Below are 22,489 nucleotides of genomic sequence, written 5' to 3'. Positions count from 1 at the left end.
AGATTTAAATTTGATTCTACAGATTTTCTAGATTTGCCAGAATAATTTTTTTGAATTTTAATCATAGTAAGTTTGAAGAAATATTTCACAAATATTCTTCGTCGAAAAAACAGAAGTTAAAATATTTATTATTCTTTACAATAAAAAATAAAAAAAATTACTTGAACATTGATTTAAATTGTCAGGAAAGAAGAGGAAGAAATTTAAAAGGTAAAAAGGTATATTTGTTTAAAAATCCTAAAATCATTTTTAAGGTTGTATTTTTTCTCTAAAATTGTATTTCTAAAAGTAATAAGAAGCAAAGTAAAAAAAATAAATGAATTTATTTAAACAAGTGAAGACCCATCCATCCATCCATTTTCTACCGCTTATTCCAAGTGAAGACCAAGTCTTTAAAATATTTTCTTGGATTTTCAAATTCTATTTGAGTTTTGTCTCTTTTAGAATTAAAAATGTCGAGCAAAGCGAGACCAGCTTGCTAGTAAATAAATACAATTTAAAAAATAGAGGCAGCTCACTGGTAAGTGCTGCTCTTTTGAGCTATTTTTAGAACAGGCCAGCGGGCGACTGATCTGGTCCTTACGGGCTACCTGGTGACCGCGGGCACCGCGTTGGTGACCCCTGCCCTAGTATATACAATAATATAAATATTTCATTTAGGATTATTTCATATCTTCATTTAAATAAAAATATATTTGTATCTTTTTTAGATACAGTCAATAAATAATGTGAACATGTATCATAACATGGAAATCTAAGAGAACGTGTTGTGGATGATTGTGGACTGGGAATTGTTTTAATTAAATTTTTTTACACATTTTTATATAAAAAAAAAAAAAAAAAAGTTTTTCCGACGTATTACATTTTAGACGATTTCTCTTCTTAGTTATTATTTCTCGGGCTGTAGAAAAGAGCCGCTCACAGGGCACAGAGGAGGTGACACAGTTGGCGTATCGGTCACGTGACCAAAACAGCTCATGATCGGTCACGTGACTTTCTAAAACCGACACAGGGTTTTGCTCTATGAGCTCGACGCATGCGCCGATGCATCGGTGTTGCCGGACCCATCACTACTTTCTGCCTTTGTGCAAGTTTTGTTTTCATTCGCCAAGTTTTTTTTACCTCCGCCATTGTGCGCGCCTTTTGTTTGCTTCTGTTTTGTAGCTTGTTAGTGTTTAAAATAAATCATGTACCCACCTTCAAGCCACGTCCGATCCAAGTTCACTTGCATCTCGGGAAAACAACCACTCCATAGTCCACGTTCTGACACAGTCCACACAATGGTGAGTTCAAGGGCCGCTTAAATTAGTAGGCCAAAACGGCGCTCGCCAAATACTCTCATCAGTGAAGCATATCAATCAATCAATGTTTATTTATATAGCCCTAAATCACAAGTGTCTCAAAGGGCTGCACAAAGCATAAACACAAACATTAAACAGTGGACTTTCTAACAATTAGGAAGGTTTGTGTCATGTTTGTCCTCCTACATAAACCATATTACAACAAAAAACATATTTTTCACACCATTTTTTTTTTTTTTTCATTTTCGTACATTATTGGAAAAAGCTCCATGGAGCCACCAGGGCGCCGCTAAAGAGCCCCGCATGTGGCTCTAGAGTCGCGGGTTGCTGACCCCCGGGCAGAGGTGGGTAGAGTAGCCAGAAATTGTACTCAAGTAAGAGTACTGTTACTTTAGAGATTTATTACTCAAGTAAAAGTAAGGAGTAGTCACCCAAATATTTACTTGAGTAAAAGTAAAAAGTATGTTGTGAAAAAACTACTCAAGTACTGAGTAACTGATGAGTAACATACACACTCATCATATATATATATATATATATATATATATATATATATATATATATATATATATATATATATATATATATATATGAACAATATACGACAAATGATCTCAAACCACAACAAAACAATTGCAAATGAACCGTCGGCCCCCGGACAGAGCGACTCCAAAACCAACAAAGGCTGCAACTGCCGAAAGAAACCTGATTGCCCTCTCAACGGGGGGTGCTTACAAACATCAAGTTGTCTACCAATCTAAGGTAACACGCAAGGACATTAACACATCCGACACATATGTAGGATTAACCGAGGGAGAGTTCAAAACCAGATGGAACAATCACAAGGCTTCTTTCAGGAACCAAAACCTGCGGAATACCACAGAACTCAGCAAACACATTTGGGACCTCCAAGACAATAATGTTGAATATTCAATAACATGGCAAATTCTTGCATCCAGCACACCTTACAATAGTGGTAATAAAAGATGCAACCTATGCTTGAAAGAGAAACTGTTTATTATTTACCGTCCAGACCTGTCATCCCTCAACAAGCGCAGCGAAATTGTAACAGCATGCCGCCACAGACGGAAACACCTCCTAGGTAACACATGAGCCAATCACCACGCCCCTACGCCAGCCTGTACCCACCCACTCTGTGCCCTATATAAACCATGGTATGTGAATGCTCCCATTAAAATCTCCTGATGATTGAGGGAACCCCCTCATGAAACAGGCCTGTAGAGATGAAATAGTCTTGTGATTTTTTTTCCCACACATACATATATACATATATATATATATATATATATATATATATATATATATATATATATATATATATATATATATATATATATATATATATATATATGTATATGTATATATGTATATGTATATATATACATATGTATACATTGATATATACAGTATATAATTTATATTTATTTAATTTGCTGTTTTTGTTTACATGTTAAAGGTGTTTTAATGAATATACATGCATGTTTAACACATAGATTCCTTTCTTTCATGAAGACTAGAATATAAGTTGGTGTATTACCTGATTCTGATGACTTGCATTGATTGTAATCAGACAGTAGTGATGATAACGTCCACGTTTTCAAATGGAGGAGGAGAAAAGTTCCTCCTTCCTGTCTAATACCACATGAAAGTGGTTGGTTTTTGGCATCTTATTCGTCCAGCTTCCATATTCGTTTTTATACACTTTACAAGAAATATATTGGCGTCAAACTCCGTAGCTTGCTAGCTTGTTTGCGCTGGCTTTCGGAGACTCTTGTTTTGAAAGCGCAGGCGCGATGGAGCGGCACTTTTATTGTGAAGACAGGAAGGTCCTCATGTGCGGGTCAGTCTTTAGGCTTTTGACGGGATGTACGGTTGAAATCAAAAAGTATCTTTTTTCCTGCACACTTTTGATTGATTGATTGGAACTTTTATTAGTAGATTGCACAGTACAGTACATATTCCGTACAATTGACCACTAAATGGTAACACCCCAATAAGTTTTTCCACTTGTTTAAGTCAGGTCATGTGACCGCCTGGCTCTGTTTGATTGGTCCAACGTCACCAGTGACTGCATCTGATTGGTGGAACAAAGTGAAACGTCACCAGTAAGGCAGGCACTTTGAAGGTCTGTCTGACAGACCAAAACAAATAAAGCGTGCATTAACAGATGGATAAAAATTAGTAGCGAGTAGCGAGCTGAATGTAGATAAAAGTAGCGGAGTAAAAGTAGCGTTCCTTCTCTATAAATATACTTAAGTAAAAGTAAAAGTATGTTGCATTAAAACTACTCTTAGAAGTACAATGTATCCCAAAAGTTACTCAAGTAGATGTAACGGAGTAAATGTAGCGCCCCCGGGCTAGGCTAACTCGCTTTTTTTGCAGAAGAAAGTCAGAAAAAGAGTTGACTTTTGCGTGTAAAGTGTGAAATGTCCTGGCTGCTGACTTGCAGGCGTGTGTGCATGTCCTCGCAGGCGCTCTACAAGGAGGAGTTTGAGAAGAACAAGGGCAAAGGCTTCAGCGTGGTGACCGACACTCCCGAGATGCAACGGCTGAAGAAGACGCAGGACCAGATCAGCGACGTAAGAAACTCAAAAAAGACATTATCTTCACATTTTCATAGGAGACTATAAAAGTAGATATAAGCATACTGCCATCTGGTGGCCGTCTATAGGTATCACCGCTGTGAAAAATGTCCGTTTTTTTTTATCTGGAGGAAGTGAAGCGTCCCAGTTGGTGATGTAAATACACAAAATAAACGTTTGTGTCGTGTGTGCGGTGTGTAGCGCTACACAACTAATTTGTGTAGTGTGTGCGGTGTGTAGCGCTACACAACTCCACGGAAGGAAGTGCTGGCAGGGAATATTTTCAACATTTCTCTCTGCTGTCGGCCCACAAGAGGCGACCCTTATATGGTCACAAGCTCTCAGCTGTGGACACTCGCTCAACATCCGCTCACACACACACACACACACACACACACACACACACACACACACACACACACACACACGCACACACACATTCCACACTGAAAGCGACACACACGGTGGAGAAATAAGCAGTCAAGATGATGTTCTTCTCCTGGATTATTATTGTCTTAGTATTAACCTTCTCCATATTTGGCAACACATTTTTTAACCTTGAAAGAAATGATCAAAAATTCAAATAAAAATCTAGCATGATAGAAAAATAAATTTTCAAGGTAAAAAAAAAAGAAGTCCCCCTCCCACCCAAAAAAAATAAATCAGGTTGTAATGTAATGATCATTGCCTAACATTTGTTATTATTATTTTATAAAATTGTTTTTGTTTTATAAAATACATAGTATTTTATAATAATATTATAATATAATAATAATATATATTTATTATAATATAATAATTATAATATATAATAATAATAATATAATATAACAATAATAATAATCCCCCCTAAAAATTCAATCAGGTTGTAATGTAATGATCATTGCCTAACATTTGTTATTATTATTTTATAAAATTGTTTTTGTTTTATAAAATACATGGTATTTTATAATAATATTATAATATAATAATAATATATATTAATAATAATATAATATAATAATTATAATATATAATAATAATAATAATATCATATAATAATAATAATTATCCCCCCTAAAAAAATCAATCAGGTTGTAATGTAATGATCATTGCCTAACATTTGTTATTATTATTTTATAAAATTGTTTTTGTTTTATAAAATACATAGTATTTTATACTAATATTATAATATAATAACAATATATATTAATAATATTATAATAATTATAATATATAATAATAATAATAATATAATATAATAATAATAATAATCCCCCCTAAAAAAATCAATCAGGTTGTAATGTAATGTAATGATCATTGCCTAACATTTGTTATTATTATTTTATAAAATTGTTTTTGTTTTATAAAATACATAGTATTTTATAATAATATTATAATATAATAATAATATATATTAATAATAATATAATATAATAATTATAATATATAATAATAATAATAATATAATATAATAATAATAATAATCCCCCCTAAAAAAATCAATCAGGTTGTAATGTAATGATCATTGCCTGAGTGGTGTTAACATTTTTTATTATTATTGTATTTGAAAAAATTTCGTTTTATTAAATAAATAGTAAATTAAATATATAATCCCCCCAAAAAAATAAATCAGGTTGTAATGTAATGATCATTGCCTGAGTGGCGTTAACATTTTTTATTATTATTTTATAAAATTGTTTTTGTTTTATAAAATACATAGTATTTTATAATAATAATATAATATAATAATAATATATAATAATAATAATATAATATAATAATTATAATATATAATAATAATAATATAATAATAATAATAATCCCCCCTAAAAAATAAATCAGGTTGTAATGTAATGATCATTGTCTGAGTGGCGTTAACATTTTTTATTATTATTTTATAAAATTGTTTTTGTTTTATAAAATACACAGTATTTTATAATAATAATATAATATAATAATAATATATAATAATATAATATAATAATTATAGTATATAATAATAATAATAATAATAATAATAATAATAATTCCCCCTAAAAAATAAATGAGGTTGTAATATAATGATCATTGCCTGAGTGGTGCTAACATTTTTTATTATTATTTTATTTGAAAAAATTTTGTTTTATTAAATAAGTAGTAAATTAAATATATAATCCCCCCCAAAAAAAATAAATCAGGTTGTAATGTAATGATCATTGCCTGAGTGGCGTTAACATTTGTTATTATTATTTTATAAAATTGTTTTTGTTTTTTAAAACACATAGTATTTTATAATAATAATATAATATAATAATAATATATAATAATAATAATATAATATAATAATTATAATATATAATAATAATAATAATATAATAATAATAATAATCCCCCCTAAAAAATAAATCAGGTTGTAATGTAATGATCATTGCCTGAGTGGTGTTAACATGTTTTATTATTATTTTATTTGAAAAAAATTCGTTTTATTAAATAAATAGTAAATTAAATATATAGTCCCCCCAAAAAATAAATCATGTTGTAATGTAATGATCATTGCCTGAGTGGCGTTAACATTTTTTGTTATTATTTTATAAAATTGTTTTTGTTTTATAAAATACATAGTATTTTATAATAATAATATATAATAATAATAATATAATATAATAATTATAATATATAATAATAATAATATAATATAATAATAATAATAATCCCCCCTAAAAAATAAATCAGCTTGTAATGTAATGATCATTGCCTGAGTGGTGTTAACATTTTTTATTATTATTTTATTTGAAAAAATTTCGTTTTATTAAATAAATAGTAAATTAAATATATAATCCCCCCCAAAAAATAAATCAGGTTGTAATGTAATGATCATTGCCTGAGTGGCGTTAACATTTTTTGTTATTGTTTTATACAATCGTTTTTGTTTTATAAAATACATAGTATTTTATAATAATAATATAATATAATAATAATATATAATAATAATAATATAATATAATAATTATAATATATAATAATAATAATATAATATAATAATAATAATAATTCCCCCTAAAAAATCAATCAGGCTGTAATGTAATGATCATTGCCTGAGTGGTGTTAACATTTTTTATTATTATTTTATTATTTTATTTGAAAAAATTTCGTTTTATTAAATAAATAGTAAATTAAATATATAATCCCCCCCAAAAATAAATCAGGTTGTAATGTAATGATCATTGCCTGAGTGGCTTTAACATTTTTTATTATTATTTTATAAAATTGTTTTTGTTTTATAAAATACATAGTATTTTATAATAATAATATAATATAATAATTATATATAATAATAATAATAATAATAATAATATAATATAATAATTATAATATATAATAATAATAATATAATAATAATAATCCCCCCTAAAAAATAAATCAGGTTGTAATGTAATGATCATTGCCTGAGTGGTGTTAACATGTTTTATTATTATTTTATTTGAAAAAAATTCGTTTTATTAAATAAATAGTAAATTAAATATATAATCCCCCCAAAAAATAAATCAGGTTGTAATGTAATGATCATTGCCTGAGTGGCGTTAACATTTTTTATTATTATTTTATAAAATTGTTTTTGTTTTATAAAATACATAGTATTTTATAATAATAATATAATATAATAATAATATATAATAATAATAATAATATAATATAATAATTATAATGTATAATAATAATAATAATATAATAATAATAATCCCCCCTAAAAAATAAATCAGGTTGTAATGTAATGATCATTGCCTGAGTGGTGTTAACATTTTTTATTATTATTTTATTTGAAAAAATTTCGTTTTATTAAATAAATAGTAAATTAAATATATAATCCCCCCCAAAAAATAAATCAGGTTGTAATGTAATGATCATTGCCTGAGTGGCGTTAACATTTTTTGTTATTATTTTATACAATTGTTTTTGTTTTATAAAACACATAGTATTTTATAATAATAATATAATATAATATAATATATAATAATAATAATTAAATATAATAATCATAATATATAATAATATAATAATAATAATATATAATAATAATAATATAATATAATAATTATGATATATAATAATAATAATAATAATATAATAATAATAATAATCCCCCCCTAAAAAATAAATCAGGTTGTAATGTAATGATCATTGCCTGAGTGGTGTTAACATGTTTTATTATTATTTTATTTGAAAAAAATTCGTTTTATTAAATAAATAGTAAATTAAATATATAATCCCCCCCAAAAATAAATCAGGTTGTAATGTAATGATCATTGCCTGAGTGGCGTTAACATTTTTTATTATTTTATAAAATTGTTTTTGTTTTTTAAAATACATAGTATTTTATAATAATAATATAATATAATAATAATATATAATAATAATAATATAATATAATAATTATAATATATAATAATAATAATATAATATAATAATAATAATAATTCCCCTAAAAAATCAATCAGGTTGTAATGTAATGATCATTGCCTGAGTGGTGTTAACATTTTTTATTATTATTTTATTATTTTATTTGAAAAAAAATTGTTTTATTAAATAAATAGTAAATTAAATATATAATCCCCCCCAAAAAATAAATCAGGTTGTAATATAATGATCATTGCCTGAGTGGCTTTAACATTTTCTGTTATTATTTTATACAATTGTTTTCGTTTCATAAAATACATCCATCCATCCATCCGTTTTCTACCGCTTGTCCCGTATATATAGATATAATACAATAAAAATAGATTTAAAAAAACAAACTCATTTTAAGTGTACAGTAAGTGCTTTCAAAAGTTTGCATTTAGACTTAGACGCAACTTTATTAGACAAACTTTATTGATCCAAAAGGGAAATTGTTCCACTGTATTATTATAGTATTTCAGTGTAAGAGTTAGTTTGTTAGTTAGTTAGTTTATTATTTCTTGGGTCAGTGGTCAACAAAATAAACAAGCAAAAAAAACAATGTTCTTCAATTTAAAAAAAATATTTGCAAGTAAAAAAATAATTTTCTTCTATTAAAAAATTATTTGTAATTATAAAAACAATTTTCTTCAATAAATAAATGATTCACAAGTATATAAACAATTGTATTCAATGAAAAAAATGATTCGCAAGTAAAACACATTTTTCTTAAATAAAAAAAATATTTGCAACTAAATGTTTTTTTCTTAAATTAAAAAAATATGCGCAACTAAAAAACTATTTTTTTTTCAATTAGAAATACTATTTGCAAGTAAAAAAAAGGTCTTCAATTCAAAAAATATTTTTAAGTATAAAAACAATTTTCATCAATTAAAGATACGATTAACAAGTTAAAAAAAACTATTTTCTTCAATTAAATACATTATTTGCAAGTAAAAACAAAAGTTCTTCTATTAAAAAATATTTTTAATTATAAAAACAATTTTCTTCAATAAAAAAAATATTTGCAAGTAAAAAGCTAATTTTCTTCTATTAAAAAATTATTTGTAATTATAAAAACAATTTTCTTCAATAAATAAATGATTCACAAGTATATAAACAATTGTATTCAATGAAAAAAATGATTCGCAAGTAAAACACATTTTTCTTAAATAAATAAAAATATTTGCAACTATTTTTTTTTCTTCTTAAATTAAAAAAATGTGCGCAACTAAAAAACTATTTTTTTCCAATTAGAAATACTATTTGCAAGTAAAAAAAAAAGGTCTTCAATTCAAAAAATATTTTTAAGTATAAAAACAATTTTCTTCAATTAAAGATACGATTAACAAGTTTAAAAAAAAACTATTTTCTTCAATAAGGAAATGATTCACAAGTATAAAACAATTGTATTCATTTTTAAAAATATTTGAAAATATAAAAACATTTGTATTCAATTGAAAAAAGATTCGCAAGTAAAACAATATTCTTCATACTGTGTTGATTCAAGAGTGATATATTTTTCCAAGACATTGGTCCTAAAGTGTTTTTTAAATGTGTGAATGGATCTGGAACATTTGAAGGAATCGTCCAAGCTGGATCCAAGAGCATCTGAACAATGTTTACAACATTTACAGTTGAGTTTTTAAAAGAAAAAAAAGTATTAAATGTCATAATATTGTGGTTGAAACCATCTGATTTTGAGGCTTTAAGAACAAATGACTGTGACTGGTTGTCAAAGTGAAGTCTGGCGCCCTCTGGTGGCCGTGTTGCGTGTGTGCAGATTAAGTACCACGAAGACTTCGAGAAGAGTCGAGTGCGAAGTGACGCGCCTCCTCCAGAAAACAGACAAGGTGACTCCTCCTCTCACACTAATCTCATTTTGTGACCTTTATTATTATTATTTATTTTATTTTAAACAAAACTGGTGTTTTTCTACTCTACGCCGAAGACGAACCATCCAGCCAGGAGGCGACACACCCTCCTGCTATGGCGCCCTCTGCTGAAAAGGTAAGGACATTACATGGTCATTGTGTCGCAGGGAAATCCGACCTTCCAGGATCGTGCGATTGTTCCCACATTTTTACACAGCGATGGTTTGAGGATATTTTAATTCATTTCCTCCTGTTTTATTGCCACACAGTAACGAAAACAAAAGTAAAAAGTAAAAAAAACAACAGATGGCAGTAGAAGCATATTAAAATGACTAACTCAGTGGTCCCCAACCACCGGTCCCGGTCCCAGTCCCTGACGCATTTGCTACACTGCAAAAACTGAAATCTAAGTAAGATTAAATATCTCAAATTAGGGTGATATTTGCTTATTTTCTGTCTGATAAAATTGATTGATTGATTGATTGATTGAGACTTTTATTAGTAGATTGCACAGTGAAGTACATATTTCGTACAATTGACCACTAAATGGTAACACCCCAATAAGTTTTTCAGCTTGTTTAAGCTCCTCTCTGAGCTGCCACCTTACCGTGGTAGAGGAGTTTGCGTGTCCCAATGATCCTAGGAGCTATGTTGTCCGGGGGTTTCTATGCCCCCTGGTAGGGTCTCCCAAGGCAAACTGGTCCTAGGTGAGGGATCAGACAAAGAGCAGCTCGAAGACCTCGATGAAGAACACAAACCAAGGACCCAGATTTCCCTCGCCCGGACGCGGGTCACCGGGGCCACCCTCTGGAGCCAGGCCCGGAGGTGGGGCACGATGGCGAGCGCCTGGTGGCCGGGCCTGTCCCCATGGGGCCCGGCCGGGCACAGTCCAAAGAGGCAACGTGGGTCCCCCCTCCAATGGGCTCACCACCAATAGCAGGGGCCATAGAGGTCGGGTGCAGTGTGAGCTGGGCGGCAGCCGAGGGCAGGGCACTTGGCGGTCCGATCCTCGGCTACATAAGCTGGCTCTTGGGACGTGGAACGTCACTTCGCTGGGGGGGGGAGGAGCCTGAGCTAGTGCGTGAGATGGAGAAGTTCCGGCTAGATATAGTCGGACTCACTTCGACGCACAGCAAGGGCTCTGGAACCACTTCTCTTGACAGGGGCTGGACTCCTTCCACTCTGGCGTTGCCGGCAGTGAGAGGCGACGGGCTGGGGTGGCAATTCTTGTTGCCCCCCGGCTCAGAGCCTGCACGTTGGAGTTCAACCCGGTGGACGAGAGGGTAGCTTCCCTCCGCCTTCGGGTGGGGGGCCGGGTCCTGACTGTTGTTTGCGTTTACGCGCCAAGCGGCAGCTCAGAGTACCCACCCTTTTTGGATTCACTCGAGGGAGTACTGGAGAGTGCTCCCCCGGGTGATTCCCTCGTTCTACTGGGGGACTTCAACGCTCATGTTGGCAGCGACAGTGAAACCTGGAGAGGTGTGATTGGGAAGAATGGCCGCCCGGATCTGAACCCGAGTGGTGTTCTGTTATTGGACTTTTGTGCTCGTCACAGATTGTCGATAACAAACACCATGTTCAAACATAAGGGTGTCCATATGTGCACTTGGCACCAGGACACCCTAGGCCGCAGTTCCATGATCGACTTTGTAGTTGTGTCATCGGATTTGCGGCCTCATGTTTTGGACACTCGGGTGAAGAGAGGGGCGGAGCTTTCTACCGATCACCACCTGGTGGTGAGTTGGCTGCGATGGTGCGGGAGGATGCCGGACAGACCTGGCAGGCCCAAACGCATTGTGAGGGTTTGCTGGGAAAGCCTGGCAGAGTCTCCTGTCAGAGAGAGTTTCAATTCCCACCTCCGGAAGAACTTTGAACATGTCACGAGGGAGGTGCTGGACATTGAGTCCGAGTGGACCATGTTCCGTACCTCTATTGTCGAGGCGGCCGATTGGAGCTGTGGCCGCAAGGTAGTTGGTGCCTGTCGTGGCGGTAATCCTAGAACCCGTTGGTGGACGCCGGCGGTGAGGGATGCCGTCAGGCTGAAAAAGGAGTCCTATCGGGTTCTTTTGGCTCATGGGACTCCTGAGGCAGCAGACAGGTACTGACAGGCCAAGCGGTGTGCAGCTTCAGCGGTCGCGGAGGCAAAAACTCGGACATGGGAGGAGTTCGGGGAAGCCATGGAAAAAGACTTCCGGACGGCTTCGAAGCAATTCTGGACCACCATCCGCCGCCTCAGGAAGGGGAAGTAGTGCAGTGTCAACACCGTGTATGGTGGGGATGGTGCTGTGCTGACCTCGACTGCGGATGTTGTGGATCGGTGGAGGGAATACTTCGAAGACCTCCTCAATCCTACCAGCACGTCTTCCTATGAGGAAGCAGGGCCTGGGGCATCTGTGGTGGGCTCTCCTATCTCTGGGGCTGAGGTTGCCGAGGTAGTTAAAAAGCTCCTCGGTGGCAAGGCCCCGGGGGTGGATGAGATCCGCCCGGAGTTCCTTAAGGCTCTGGATGTTGTGGGGCTGTCTTGGTTGACAAGACTCTGCAACATCGCGTGGACATCGGGGGCGGTACCTCTGGATTGGCAGACCGGGGTGGTGGTTCCTCTCTTTAAGAAGGGGAACCGGAGGGTGTGTTCCAACTATCGTGGGATCACACTCCTCAGCCTTCCCGGTAAGGTCTATTCAGGTGTACTGGAGAGGAGGCTACGCCGGATAGTCGAACCTCGGATTCAGGAGGAACAGTGTGGTTTTCGTCCTGGTCGTGGAACTGTGGACCAGCTCTATACTCTCGGCAGGGTCCTTGAGGGTGCATGGGAGTTTGCCCAACCAGTCTACATGTGCTTTGTGGACTTGGAGAAGGCATTCCACCGTGTACCCCGGGAAGTCCTGTGGGGAGTGCTCAGAGAGTATGGGATAACGGACTGTCTTATTGTGGCAGTTCGCTCCCTGTATAATCAGTGTCAGAGCTTGGTCCGCATTGCCGGCAGTAAGTCGGACCCGTTTCCAGTGAGGGTTGGACTCCGCCAAGGCTGCCCTTTGTCACCCATTCTGTTCATAACCTTTATGGACAGAATTTCTAGGCGCAGTCAGGGCGTTGAGGGTATCTGGTTTGGTGGCTGCAGGATTAGGTCTCTGCTATTTGCAGATGATGTGGTCCTGATGGCTTCCTCTGGCCAGGATCTTCAGCTCTCACTGGATCGGTTCGCAGCCGAGTGTGAAGCGACTGGGATGGGAATCAGCACCTCCAAGTCCGAGTCCATGGTTCTCTCCCGGAAAAGGGTGGAGTGCCATCTCCGGGTTGGGGAGGAGATCTTGCCCCAAGTGGAGGAGTTCAAGTACCTCGGAGTCTTGTTCACGAGTGGGGGAAGAGTGGATCGTGAGATCAACAGGCGGATCGGTGCGGCGTCTTCAGTAATGCGGACGCTGTATCGATCCGTTGTGGTGAAGAAGGAGCTGAGCCGGAAGGCAAAGCTCTCGATTTACCGGTCGATCTACGTTCCCATCCTCACCTATGGTCATGAGCTTTGGGTCATGACCGAAAGGACAAGATCACGGGTACAAGCGGCCCAAATGAGTTTCCTCCGCCGGGTGGCGGGGCTCTCCCTTAGAGATAGGGTGAGAAGCTCTGCCATCCGGGAGGAGCTCAAAGTAAAGCCGCTGCTCCTCCACATCGAGAGGAGCCAGATGAGGTGGTTCGGGCATCTGGTCAGGATGCCACCCGAACGCCTCCCTAGGAAGGTGTATCGGGCACGTCCGACCGGTAGGAGGCCACGGGGAAGACCCAGGACACGTTGGGAAGACTATGTCTCCCGGCTGGCCTGGGAACGCCTCGGGATCCCCCGGGAGGAGCTGGACGAAGTGGCTGGGGAGAGGGAAGTCTGGGCTTCCCTGCTTAGGCTGCTGCCCCCGCGACCCGACCTCGGATAAGCGGAAGAAGATGGATGGATGGATGGAGCTTGTTTAAGTCGGGGTCCACGTTAATCAATTCATGGTACAAATATATACTATCATCATAATACAGTCATCACACAAGTTAATCATCAGAGTATTTAGATCATTCTTCTCACTAAGCAAATTTTATGTTAGCGTTTTACTTGTTTTAAGGGTTTTGGTCCTAAATGTTTTTTACAGAAATAAAAGTTGCCAGACTTTTACTGTAAAATATATGGTGTGTTTTTTTTAATTATTATTATTTTTATAACATATTATTGTAAATAGAAATACAGTACCGATGTTGAATTTTATTTTGGCAACTCAGCTGCCAGTTGTTTACCATAATAAAATGTGGTACCGTGAAATCATCAACTGTGGATTTTACAGTAAAAAAAAAATAAATAAACTGACAGCTCAGTCAACATATTTTTACTGTAAAAAAACAAACATTAGTTGTTGTTTTTTCAAATTTACAGTAATATACTGTTAAAAAAACCTCCCTACATTTTACAGTGAAATCTATTGGTCATGTTTATAGTGAACAATTTGATGGATGACTTGCAACAGTAAACAAGTAATGAAGTTGCCTATGAATTAAATGTTTTTATTTTTTATTTCTTACGTAAAGAGAAACATTTTTTGGCAGATTTTACCACTGTTTTTTACAGAAAAAAAGTTGCCAGACTTTTACTGTAAAATATATGGTGTTTTTATTATTATTGTTTTTACAACATATTATTGTAAATAGAAATACAGTACCGATGTTTAATTTTATTTTGGCAACTCAGCTGCCAGTTGTTGAGTTGAGTTGAGTTTGAGTTTATTTCGAACATGCGAGCATACAACATGATGCATCACAATTTCCAGTTTCTCTTTTCAACATGTTCGAAAAGGAGTAGGGAGAAGCAGAGCTTATTTAATCCTACCCCTTTTCTTTTACATAACAGTAAGTCTTTGCTGTCGTCCAGCATTCTGTTTTTGTTTACTTTGTAGCCAGTTCAGTTTTTGTTTGTTACCATAATAAAATGTGGTACCGTGAAATCATCAACTGTGGATTTTACAGTAAAAAAAACAAAAAAACTGACAGCTCAGTCAACATATTTTTACTGTAAAAAAACAAAAAAAAACACTGTAGTTTTTCTTCAAACTTACAGTAATATGCTGTTTAAAAACTCCCTACATTTTACAGTAAAATCTATTGGTCATGTTTATAGTGAACAATTTGATGGATAACTTGCAACAGTAAACAAGTAATGAAGTTGCCTATGAATTATATGTTTTTATTTTTTATTTCTTACGTAAAGAGAAAAAGAAAATCTGCAGATTTTACCACTGATTTTTACAGAAAAAAGTTGCCAGACTTTTACTGTAAAATATATCGTGTTTTTTTTTTTTTTATTATTGTTTTTACAACATATTATTGTAAATAGAAATACAGTACCGATGTTGAATTTTATTTTGGCAACTCAGCTGCCAGTTGTTTACCATAATAAAATGTGGTACCGTGAAATCATCAACTGTGGATTTTACAGTAAAAAAAAAAAAAACTGACAGCTCAGTCAACATATTTTTACTGTAAAAAAACAAACATTAGTTGTTGTTTTTTCAAATTTACAGTAATATACTGTTAAAAAAACTCCCTACATTTTACAGTAAAATCTATTGGTCATGCTTATAGTGAACAATTTGATGGATAACTTGCAACAGTAAATAAGTAATGAATTAAATGTTTTTATTTTTTATTTCTTACGTAAATAGAAAAAAATTTTGGCAGATTTTACCACTGTTTTTTACAGAAAAAAAGTTGCCAGACTTTTACTGTAAAATATATGGTGTTTTTTTATTATTGTTTTTACAACATATTATTGTAAATAGAAATACAGTACCGATGTTGAATTTTATTTTGGCAACTCAGCTGCCAGTTGTTTACCATAATAAAATGTGGTACCGTGAAATCATCAACTGTGGATTTTACAGTAAAAAAAACCAAAAAAAACCTGACAGCTCAGTCAACATATTTTTACTGTAAAAAAAACAACATTAATGGTTGTTTTTTCAATTTTACAGTAATATACTGTTAAAAAAAACTCCCTACATTTTACAGTAAAATCTATTGGTCATGTTTATAGTGAACAATTTGATGGATAACTTGCAACAGTAAATAAGTAATGAAGTTGCCTATGAATTAAATGTTTTTAGTTTTTATTTCTTATGTAAAGAGAAACATTTTTTGGCAGATTTTGCCACTGTTTTTTACAGAAAAAAAGTTGCCAGACTTTTACTGTAAAATATATGGTGTTTTTTTATTATTATTGTTTTTACAACATATTATTGTAAATAGAAATACAGTACCGATGTTTAATTTTATTTTGGCAACTCAGCTGCCAGTTGTTTACCATAATAAAATGTGGTACCGTGAAATCATCAACTGTGGATTTTACAGTAAAAAAAAAAAAAACTGACAGCTCAGTCAACATATTTTTACTGTAAAAAAAAAAAAAACACTGTCGTTTTTCTTCAAACTTACAGTAATATGCTGTTTAAAAACTCCCAAAATTTTACAGTAAAATCTATTGGTCATGTTTATAGTGAACAATTTGATGGATAACTTGCAACAGTAAAATAAGTAATGAATTTGCCTATGAATTAAATGTTTTTATTTTTTATTTCTTACGTAAAGAGAAAAAGAATCTGCAGATTTTACCACTGTTTTTTACAGAAAAAAGTTGCCAGACTTTTACTGTAAAATATATGGTGTTTGTTTTTAAATTATTATTATTTTTACAACATATTATTGTAAGTAGAAATACAGTACCGATGTTGAATTTTATTTTGGCAACTCAGCTGCCAGTTGTTTACCATAATAAAATGTGGTACCGTGAAATCATCAACTGTGGATTTTACAGTAAAAAAATAATAATAAACTGACAGCTCAGTCAACATATTTTTACTGCAAAAAAACAAACATTAGTTGTTGTTTTTTCAAATTTACAGTAATATACTGTTAAAAAAAACTCCCTACATTTTACAGTAAAATCTATTGGTCATGCTTATAGTGAACAATTTGATGGATGACTTGCAACAGTAAATAAGTAATGAAGTTGCCTATGAATTAAATGTTTTTATTTTTTATTTCTTACGTAAAGAGAAACATTTTTTGGCAGATTTTACCACTGTTTTTTACAGAAAAAAGTTGCCAGACTTTTACTGTTAAAATATATGGTGTTTGTTTTTAAATTATTATTATTTTTACAACATATTATTGTAAATAGAAATACAGTACCGATGTTGAATTTTATTTGGCAACTCAGCTGCCAGTTGTTTACCATAATAAAATGTGGTACCGTGAAATCATCAACCGTGGATTTTACAGTAAAAAAAAAAAAATAAAGAACTGACAGCTCAGTCGACATATTTTTACTGTAAAAAAACAAACTGGTCGTTTTTTTTTCAAACTTACAGTAATATGCTGTTTAAAAAAACTCCCTAAATTTTACAGTAAAATCTATTGGTCATTTTTATAGTGTACAACTTGATGGATAACTTGCTTCGAAACCATAAGTTAAGCAGATATTTAAGTATTTATTGGGATTTTGACCAACAAAGTTAGATAATATAATATTTGTTGCAATATTGGACACTATTTTTTTTCCCTGTAAAACTAGAAAAAAAAACCTAATATTAAGAAAGTGAGAAAGTAGAGAAAGAAAATATGAGGTATTTTATTGACACATTGTCAGGCTTGGTCAAAAATAGGACTCAGATGCAGAGTAGGGAACAATCCGGTAGGCTTTTATTTTGAAAGTTTCTTTTCACCTCCAGAGTCAGGGCAAATCAACATACGCTAATCACCTGACTAGTCGGCGAGAAAAAAGGGTTCCACAAAAAAGGAATAAGCGAAAATCACTCCGAAAGGAGGAAACACAAAAACAATAGCGAACTATACTTAATAACATAAATACAGTCTATTATACAGCATTATTCACATGTGAATAACATAAATACAGTCTATTATACAGCATTATTCACATGTGAATAATATAAATACAGTCTATTATACAGCATTATTCACATGTGAATAACATAAATACAGTCTATTATACAGCATTATTCACATGTGAATAATATAAATACAGTCTATTATACAGCATTATTCACATGTGAATAACATAAATACAGTCTATTATACAGCATTATTCACATGTGAATAATATAAATACAGTCTATTATACAGCATTATTCACATGTGAATAATATAAATACAGTCTATTATACAGCATTATTCACATGTGAATAATATAAATACAGTCTATTATACAGCATTATTCACATGTGAATAATATAAATACAGTCTATTATACAGCATTATTCACATGTGAATAATATAAATACAGTCTATTATACAGCATTATTCACATGTGAATAATATAAATACAGTCTATTATACAGCATTATTCACATGTGAATAATATAAATACAGTCTATTATACAGCATTATTCACATGTGAATAATATAAATACAGTCTATTATACAGCATTATTCACATGTGAATGACATAAATACAGTCTATTTGACAGCATTATTCACATGTGAATAACATAAATACAGTCTATTATACAGCATTATTCACATGTGAATAATATAAATACAGTCTATTATACAGCATTATTCACATGTGAATAATATAAATACAGTCTATTATACAGCATTATTCACATGTGAATAACATAAATACAGTCTATTATACAGCATTATTCACATGTGAATAATATAAATAGTTTATTATACAACATTATTCACATGTGAATAATATAAATACAGTCTATTATACAGCATTATTCACATGTGAATAACATAAATACAGTCTATTATACAGCATTATTCACATGTGAATAATATAAATACAGTCTATTATACAACATTAGTTACATGTGAATCATATAAATACAGTCCATTATACAGCATTACTCACATGTGAATAACATAAATACAGTCTACTATACAGCATTATTCACATGTGAATAACATAAATACAGTCTATTATACAGCATTATTCACATGTGAATAACATAAATACAGTCTATTATACAACATTATTCACATGTGAATAACATAAATACAGCCTATTATACAACATTATTCACATGTGAATAACATAAATAGTCTATTATACAGCATTATTCACACGTGAATAATATAAATGCAGTCTATTATACAGCATTATTCACATGTGAATAACATAAAAACAGTCTATTATACAACATTATTCACATGTGAATAACATAAATAGTCTATTATACAACATTATTCACATGTGAATAACATAAATGCAGTCTGTTATACAGCATTATTCACATGTGAATAACATAAATACAGTCTATTATACAACATTATTCACTTGTGAATAACAAATACATTATACATTTACAGTACATGTACAGTCAAAAGGAGCATATGCATTATACAGAATGAACATGTCAAATATAAAAGTGACAGATTGTAGCCAAAGGTTGATTCCCATCAGCATCTCATTGCAAAGAAACAAGTCCAGGGCTCAGCGTTATAGTCATTTGTATTTTTCATGCACTTAATTTATCTGGCAGAAGTGGAAAGCCAATCCCCGACAAATAATGCCGACATTAAATCGGTCCATGGCGCAAAAAAAGTTTGGGGACCACTGGACTAAACTCATGAAAAAGGCTATCCTATCACCCGCTGTCTGCTATGTCCTTCTGTGTATATTTACATTTTATTTTGAAGGACTACGCTGGCCACAGGAAGTGTTGAAGTCTTGCCGAACAAAACCGGGAGGACCAAAGTTATTCTACGTGGAAAAGAAATAAAAAGAGTTCCTATTTTGTTACATGTTGTTTGTTTCTTTGTCGACACAAGTAAAAGCCGCCAGCTGGGACGAGGCGGCGGAAGTGAACTTTAGCGCCCCCTGCTGGGACTCAGTCAGGAAACCCCTGGAGGGTCTGATAATTAGTGCCTATTTTCAAAATAACACCTTGAATTGTGATGAATTTGTGAAGATTGGTGTGGCTAAACTCCGCCAGTGTTGTGTGTCGACGTACTCGTCGCATTTTTGCTAGTCCATAAATAGATTAATCGTTGTTTAATCACGATTGATGCGATTAATCGCACGTGTTACCTGTGACAGCCCTAATGAAAATACAACTTTCTAAAAGAAAAATTGCACTCTTAAGGGGTTGAGTTTGCCCGTCAACCTCAGTCTGTAGGAGAGTGAGGCCAGAACATGCGTATTTCCCTTTTTATGTGCGTTCTAAAGAGTACAAAACTGCTAGCACAAGGCAGCTAAACAATCGACTAAATGTTTGTATTTTCAGCTGCTAAATTCAGAATATAAAGATGAATATTTAGAATGAAGATGTATAAAAAAACAAATCAAATAGAAGTAAAAACCACTTCCCTGTGCACCCTGCAGCAGGACTACCAGGCCCTGTACAGCTACACGGCGGCAGAGGCCGACGAGGTCTCCCTGCAGGAGGGCGACCTCATCCGGGACGTGGAGCCCATCGACGAAGGCTGGGTGTTTGGCAGCAACCAGCGCACGGGCCAGCGAGGGATGCTGCCCGCCAACTACGTGCGACCCGTGTGACCAGGACCAGGACCAGGACCAGGACCAGGACCGGCAACCTCCCAGGAACCCTTCCAGTGTAGACCGGAGACATCGTTTGTTTCAAGGCTTCCCTTGTGTCCACATGTCTAAATATTTCTATTAAACTTTGAGGCTATTTTTATTGACAAAGGCTTGTTAGTTTGACTCTGACACATCACAGGTGTGCAAAGTGTGGCCCCGGGGCCCTTTTGTCATTTTTTAATAGCCCATTGTAAAAAATAGTATTTAAAAAAATTAAAAAAAACATAAAAAGCAGGTGAAATGTAACAAGATTAAGTTTCAATGTTGACTAAAAGCACAAAGCTGTTGTTTCTTTAAAGCTGTCAATTCTCCAAAATAATAATCATGTTATGAAATATTGGCTCCAATTACTTCAAATATTCCACTTTTCAAATAGTTTTGCTATGTTGTGTTTGCCATAAAAAAATATTAATATTTCAAGATTAATCGACGGATGAAGTTGATGGAGATATTTAAGTAATAAAATAAATTAAAGCTGCAAGCAGCATTGGTCGGGCCCGCGTATTTGGCAGGTGCTAGTCCTAAGTGTCCCAATACTTGTGTCAAGTTTTAGTCCCAAGTGTCCCAATACTTTTGTCCAGTGTAAGTGTCTCAATACTTTTGTCAAGTGGTAGTCCCAAGTGTCCCAATACTTTTGTCAAGTTTTAGTCCCAAGTGTCCCAATACTTTTGTCCAGTGTAAGTGTCCCAATACTTTTGTCCAGTGGTAATCCAAAGTGTTCCAATACTTATGTCAAGTTGTAGTCAAGTGTCCCAATACTTTTGTCAAGTTTTAGTCCCAAGTGGCCCAATACTTTTGTCAAGTTGTAGTGCTAAGTGTCCCAATACTTTTGTCCATTTTTAGTCCCAAGTGGCCCAATACGTATGTCAAGTTGTAGTGCTAAGTGTCCCAATACTTTTGTCCATTTTTAGTCCCAAGTGGCCCAATACGTATGTCAAGTTGTAGTGCTAAGTGTCCCAATACCTTAGTCAATTTCTGGTCGTAAGTGTCCCAAAACTTAAGTCCAGTTTTAGTCCTAAGTGTCCCAATTTGTTTGTCCAGTGTAAGTGTCCCAATACTTTTGTCAAGTGGTAGTCCCAAGTGTCCCAATACTTTTGTCCAGTTTTAGTCCCAAGTGTCTCAATACTTTTGTCAAGTTGTAGTCCTATGTGTCCCAATACTTTTGTCCAGTGTAGGTGTCCCAATACTTTTGTCCAGATGTAGTCCTAAGTGTCCCAATACTTTTGTCAAGTTTAGGCGTAAGTATCCCAATACTTTTATGCAGTGTAAGTGTCCCAATACTTTTGTACAGTGGTAGTCCTAAGTGTCCCAATACTTGTGTCAAGTTTTAGTCCCAAGTGTCCCAATACTTTTGTCCAGTGTAAGTGTCCCAATACTTTTGTCCAGTGGTAATCCAAAGTGTTCCAATACTTATGTCAAGTTGTAGTCAAGTGTCCCAATACTTTTGTCAAGTTTTAGTCCCAAGTGGCCCAATACTTTTGTCAAGTTGTAGTGCTAAGTGTCCCAATACTTTTGTCCATTTTTAGTCCCAAGTGGCCCAATACGTATGTCAAGTTGTAGTCCTAAGTGTCCCAATACCTTAGTCAATTTCTGGTCGTAAGTGTCCCAAAACTTAAGTCCAGTTTTAGTCCTAAGTGTCCCAATTTGTTTGTCCAGTGTAAGTGTCCCAATACTTTTGTCAAGTGGTAGTCCCAAGTGTCCCAATACTTTTGTCAAGTTGTAGTC

At 33.8% G+C, this 22,489-nt stretch overlaps 1 protein-coding gene across 1 annotated transcript in view; it reads left to right on the top strand.

Annotated features, from left to right (window-relative positions):
• Positions 1–20,872, top strand: part of LOC133577723 (LIM and SH3 domain protein 1-like) — a 41,907-nt gene extending 21,035 nt beyond the window's left edge. Inside the window, exons 4-7 of the mRNA XM_061931709.2 lie at positions 3,794–3,901; positions 10,083–10,152; positions 10,251–10,309; positions 20,549–20,872. Of these exons, the coding sequence (XP_061787693.2) occupies positions 3,794–3,901; positions 10,083–10,152; positions 10,251–10,309; positions 20,549–20,722 (411 nt within the window). The 3' untranslated portion in view covers positions 20,723–20,872. The remainder of the gene's footprint in view (positions 1–3,793; positions 3,902–10,082; positions 10,153–10,250; positions 10,310–20,548) is intronic.
• Positions 20,873–22,489: the final 1,617 nt, after the last annotated feature.

This window comes from Nerophis lumbriciformis, linkage group LG39, assembly GCF_033978685.3.
Source record: "Nerophis lumbriciformis linkage group LG39, RoL_Nlum_v2.1, whole genome shotgun sequence".
NCBI lineage: Eukaryota > Metazoa > Chordata > Actinopteri > Syngnathiformes > Syngnathidae > Nerophis > Nerophis lumbriciformis.
The sequence above is the reverse complement of the archived record's forward strand: the minus strand, read 5'-3'. Positions and strand labels throughout refer to the sequence as shown.